The 5598-nt window shown below is 37.0% G+C and overlaps 1 protein-coding gene across 1 annotated transcript; it reads right to left on the bottom strand.

Moving 5' to 3' along the window:
• Positions 1 to 305: 305 nt before the first annotated feature.
• On the bottom strand, positions 306 to 5215 carry LOC114194635 (auxin transporter-like protein 1). The gene is made up of 9 exons (XM_028084983.2): positions 4501 to 5215; positions 4141 to 4343; positions 3853 to 4038; positions 3664 to 3776; positions 3285 to 3468; positions 3051 to 3148; positions 2058 to 2265; positions 1603 to 1860; positions 306 to 846 (listed from the first exon to the last, which is right to left on the bottom strand). The coding sequence occupies exons 2-9, from the start codon at positions 4309 to 4311 to the stop codon at positions 625 to 627; spliced, it is 1440 nt and encodes a 479-aa protein (XP_027940784.1). The 5' UTR covers positions 4312 to 4343; positions 4501 to 5215; the 3' UTR covers positions 306 to 624.
• Positions 5216 to 5598: the final 383 nt, after the last annotated feature.

Raw genomic sequence — 5598 nt, 5'->3', positions numbered from 1 at the left:
AGATTCTATATTTCTAAACAAGACTCTTGAAACTTTAAAAAAATGTTGAACTTGATAAGTAATGGCTAAGATGCAGAGAATATAGGTAAAGGTGAAAGGTACAAACACCAAACTCAAATAAGCCTTTTTACAAAGCCCTCAATTATTGCTCACCAAAACTCTCAAACTTTCCAAGTCATACATACATACACCCCAGTATTCCCTTTTATGTGCTTTCAATTTTGACTACAAGTCAAACACGCAACACAATGGAACTCAACTTAAGTCACCAAGAAAAAACATGTATGATCTAATAACACTGGAGATTTGAAGAGGAAAAAATCATTATATTGGAAAGCAAAGATATTATTGGAAACATGCAGGCTATACTTGAGGTTGCTATAATCCAATGACCAAACAACAATCCCTATATAAGCTAGATATAGTTCATGATTACCATTAACCAAAATGATTCAAAAGCGATGAAATATAACAGTGTTGCCTTGCTACACAAGGGAACATCAGCATTAACATAATATATATATGTATATAAGAAGATTGAACCAAGATATAGGGAAAATACACAATGGGGAAGATGCTGATGTGTCCCTCTATGTATCATGCAAAAGAACATATATAGAGTTTTCAGTGATGCAGTGTTTGGTTGGAAGCTGGTGTTTTATGCGGGGGACACTGGTAGCACTTGGCAAAGAGTCCAAATGTGTCAACCTGTTTGATGAAGTTTGCCATGCTAGCCCACCCTCCAAATCCAAATCCCACCACAAGAACCCACACCACCACAAATGCATTGATCACATACATTAACGTCCAGCTTGGGATGAAGAAGGGCAATTTCTCAGCAGCATTCTGAAAACATAGCACAGATATAAATTATTTAATCTTAACTAGGTGTTTGATCTCACATAGTTATACAAGTTTTTCATGATTGATCTACTCTGAATGAGTTTCCAAGCATTACAATAAGACAAAAAGTAGTGTTACTGTTAGTTGACTGTAACAAGTTGCTGACTTATGCTATAGGAACAGTAATGTAAAGACAATGTAGGGTCATTTGAGAGAGTTAGGTTTTCCATGGCCCATTTCATTGCTAAAATGTGGACATTGGTTAGAATAGTATCAGGGGGCTAGTATAGTATGACTGTAGCATATAACTGAATGACAAAGAAATGGAACCAACCCCATCGTGTCTCATAAATTTTCAATTTGAATAATTTATAGAACAAGTGGAGTAGGGGTTAATAATACTGCCAGTGACTTAGGAAAACTCTTCTTCCAAGTTCAATCATGGAGCTGAAATCATACCCTCAAACACTACATTACACAACATGTTTTTAGCTTTCTTTTAAAAGGTTTAGCCTTTTCGTAGGGAAGAAAACACTGTATCGTACTGTTATAGGTTAGCTACAAGTTGTGCATAGAGTGCACATATCAGCCTATTAAAACTCAGATTTCGACCAGTATAGCAATCTAAACCGTGAATGTTAGTATATGATACTTTATGATTTTATAGAAATTTAACAAGGCAAAGTAAAGCTAGTTAGAAGAGACAAAGATTAGGTACAAACAAACAAAGATGAGATATGAATGGATTGGACTATTTACCTGTCGTGCAGAAGCAGACCTGTAAGTAAGCATGTGAGCTGAAGCAGGGATGATATAGACGGTAAAGGTAACCAAGAGAGCCCCCACAGCAGAGTTTATAGGGCCAAAGAAAGGGAAAATAATAGCTAAAAACCAAATTGGTATCACCACAGGTAACCTTGCAAGTGCCCTCAAACATATGCTCTTTGTGTCATGCATTCCTATCACTTTCTCCCACACAAAATACAATGGTGTGCAAGCAAATCCAAAAGTGATAAACTGCCATCCACATGTAATAAGTAAAACTCATCAGTTTATAAAACTTTCTGCTGTTCACATTAAAAACAAGTACTTTTTTTTTCTTAATGTAAAACTATGTTGTCTTGTCTGTAAACAAAACCAATATTGTTATATAATGTTACATGAATAAGTTTAGAAGTTGGATATTTTGAGGGAAGGGAAAAAATGTTATGGACCTGGTGAATCAGCATTAAGATGACACCAGTGTCACGCCAGCCAGAGCGAGGGAGAAGAGAGAAGGCATTGGAGTGGTCCAAGAGTTGGTCACCGAAGGCCCAGTAAACGGCAATGGCAGATGGTAGGGTGAGTGTGAATACAAAAAGAGTGGCATAAAGATAGATATATTTGAACTTTTGAGGTTTCCACATTGCATGCATGATTTCCCTGTAATAGTCATAGGGTCCACACGTTAGTGCATAATGCAGCAATATTAACTTACATCCAAATGACCCAGATGCTCTTTCATCTCAATATCATATAAATTCCTTTCATTTCTACTACTATGCTCCAAGTCCAAAAGAAAATTCGGTTTGTCAGTCCTGGATATGTCCAAATGAGTTACTAGAATTGTTTTCTAACCCACTTTGCACCACACGGCTAGCTTAACCCATAGAAATTATATTAGAAAAGGAAACAAGTTGTACACAAGAGAATATTTTTAAAATACACATAAAGAACTGTGCATTTCCGTACTAATCTCTTATTTCCATGGCCCCATAGCTCGAATTTCCTCTTGGATGATGGGAAAAGAATATTAATAAACGTTTAAACATTCAATATGCATATAGTATAATGTTTTGGTAAAGTAATAATCCATTTGTAATACATGTCACTAGTTGAGTTATTCATTGTACTTTGGTATTGGAGTTGTGGGAAGAGCAGAATGTAAAGATGGATAGATTAATTGAATGGATAAAGTTGAGAGGGGGTTGGAAGTGGAGGCCAAGATACCAGTTTAATGGTTGCTCAAAAAAGTGCCAGATTTACTGTTTTGTCTTATTTTCTGAGGCCCCATAAGAATGGAGGCAAAAGCTGCAATTGAAGAAAGTGGTCGTGCAATAAACTTCTACTCTCCTTGATGTTTCATTGTCTTAAGACAATAAAGAAAACTATCATCATTGTTTTGTCTAACTCAGCAAGCAAAATATTAAAAAAACATGGGGTCTTACACTGTGACGGCGTGCCCGCCGAAAGTGTAGAGAATGTTGGTGGCTCCCGTGAAATACAAAACCAATTTTTTGGGGCCCGTGTGAGTCACATTTTCAACCTGCAAATTTAAAGAGGGAGAGACAGAGTTCTTATTTTTTATTTTTTACACCAAGTTATTATGATCAAACGACTTCTAATAAGAGAGACCCCACCGAAGAAAATAAATCAACACCGTTGTACTTGGTATTGCTCACCTGGCCATGAACAATGGCTGCAATGGTTAAGTACCAGGCTGTGTACGTGGTCATGCCAAGACCAAGGAAAGACCAAATCCTGTAGTTGTGAAACGAAGGTATGAACACGGTTGTCGCACAGCATGCTCCGAATATGTAAGTCCAGGTCCTCTTATCCAAGTGGTCGTTTATGTAGTATATGTTACTGCATAATCACAAAAACACAAAAACACCCACTTAAAATCAATGAAACTTTCATTTGTCTAATCAAACCAAGATTATAACCTAGGTTCTAAAAATCAGTTTGACTGTAATCTTGGCTACAATTTCAAAGCTTTTCAGTTTTCTGTCACCAAAATTGTGGCCATTTTGGTTTACCTTGACTAAAGAAAATTCATACCTTGCACAAGCTATAAGCTGGATGACAGATCCGAAGAGAAGAAAAGTGCAGTTAAAGGCCAAGCCAATGGCTTTCCAGTATGGACCAAGTAAACCTTCCAGCACTTCAAACCACTGAAAAATATGAAATTAGACCAAAGTTGTTAAAAAATGAACTTTTTTTCCGTTTGGTTTTAGTTTTTTGTCTAACCTGAATGACATGGTTTTTGAAGCTGACATTCTCTTTCTCTTTTCTGCTCCTGTACTCGATGTACAGAATGCTAATCAAATAAGCAGTCCAACTTCCCATTATTCCATAGAAGACTTGGAATATGACGCCAGAGAGCATTCCCAGCTGAGCAAAAGAGTATGGCAGTGTTAGCAGAACCTGCGCAACCTGCAAAGCACAAAACCAAAAACATAATCAAACCAGATTCTTATACAGAATCCAAGTTTCAATGATGAGAGTGACACTCCACGGACTCATATCTTCTGTTACCTGATTTGAAGCACAGCTGAACCATGCATCATAAACAGATCCACCGTGCCACAGAAGGTTTCTTAAACTGGAATGTGAACCACCCACCTTCTCGTCCTCTCTCTCCTCACGCTCAACAGTTTCATTCAGGCTCGACATCATGGTTTCTTCACCTTGCTTCTGGGGTAACATTGTTCCAAGATTACTATAATAAAAAGAGAGTCCTGAAAACAATATCAAACACTGAGTTAGCTAGACATTTACCAAACCCAGGTAAGAAAGTCAGACAAATTGACAAGAGAAAACAAAGGATATTTTGCTCCATGGAAGAGACCAAACCTTGTAGAAAAAAAAAGAAAGAAAAAGAAAAGCAACACTCACCTAATATTGGTGAATGTTGAAAGGTGAGAGTATTCTCTTATAGCACGGAAACAGAGGAAACAGAGGTTTTATGGTAGCATAGAGGAGTGTGTGAGTGGCAGGGAAGTTTACTTTTTTAGGTAAAAAGAGAAGACTATAGCAGCACTTGATTGGGTTGGTGATGCGGTTTTGCTGGTAATTTCAGAGGATTTTGATTTTTGAACTGTTTAAACTCTGTACAAAAAGGTCCAATTAGAAGAATGGTGGCAGGCCTTAAATATGGGTTTGTGCACTATGTGGTGCCGTTAAGGTGGTGAGTCAGTGAACCTCTTAAATGCGGGTTCTGAAGAAGGAATTGGCAGTTTTCAATGCAGAAGAAGATACTATTACTAACCCAGCAAGCAAGAAATGGAGACAAGAAGGGGAAAAGGTTGTGTTGGGATGGTAGAAAAAACAAGTGAGGAAGAAGAGGGTTGAGTTTGGAGGATCGAGATCTGACAAAAAGAAAGTACACCAGAGAGAGTAAACTTGTTGGAAGATGGAGCTGTGTGCTTGCTTCGAACTTGATTAAAAGAAACAATAAAAAAATGAAAAGGAAGAACTGCTATGATAACTCTTTGGTTTATTCTTCACAATCACATACATAGATACATGTTGGTTGGTTTGGTTTGGTTTCCCTTCTCTTATAGTTTGTACTTTATCTCTGTCTTCTGTTCATGTTTCTCACTCGACTCTATTCAAATTGGTTGGTGCCTCATGTTTCTGTACGAGGATCACTGTCTGTCGTGGTAACAAAGAAAAAATATAAATCATTTACTTCTTTCGGACAAAATCTTCATATTGAATAAATGTGACCATGGAAAAGGAAATCAAATACCCTGGTTCTGAGAAAATTATATCTGTTTTATTCTGTAATTATTAATTCGAAATTGAAACACTTTCTGTTACTGAACGTAGTGTTGTGTAGTCTTTAACCAAGCATGTGTGTGTGTAGAGAAGCTTTATTGTTGTTTTTTTATTTATTCAACAAAAGGGTGCATATTGATGTAGTGTAGATGACAACCCACACAATAACATTGAAAAGTGAACATCGTTGTTACAGCTGTCAAAGTAATGTTG

The sequence above is a fragment of the Vigna unguiculata genome, chromosome 8 (assembly GCF_037176805.1).
Source record: "Vigna unguiculata cultivar grain cowpea cultivar isolate G323 ecotype 2 chromosome 8, ASM3717680v1, whole genome shotgun sequence".
Lineage (NCBI taxonomy): Eukaryota > Viridiplantae > Streptophyta > Magnoliopsida > Fabales > Fabaceae > Vigna > Vigna unguiculata.
This window is presented reverse-complemented; position numbering and strand designations above follow the sequence as displayed.

Bases quoted from the DNA above. Each gene is read 5' to 3' on its own strand.
- LOC114194635 (XM_028084983.2), bottom strand. From the start codon at position 4,311: ATGTTACCCCAGAAGCAAGGTGAAGAAACCATGATGTCGAGCCTGAAT. The intron at 3,149-3,284 runs GTGAGCAATACC...TTAAATTTGCAG, and splicing joins CAGCCATTGTTCATGGCCAG to GTTGAAAATGTGACTCACAC. The intron at 1,861-2,057 runs GTCCATAACATT...TGTGGATGGCAG, and splicing joins TCTTAATGCTGATTCACCAG to TTTATCACTTTTGGATTTGC.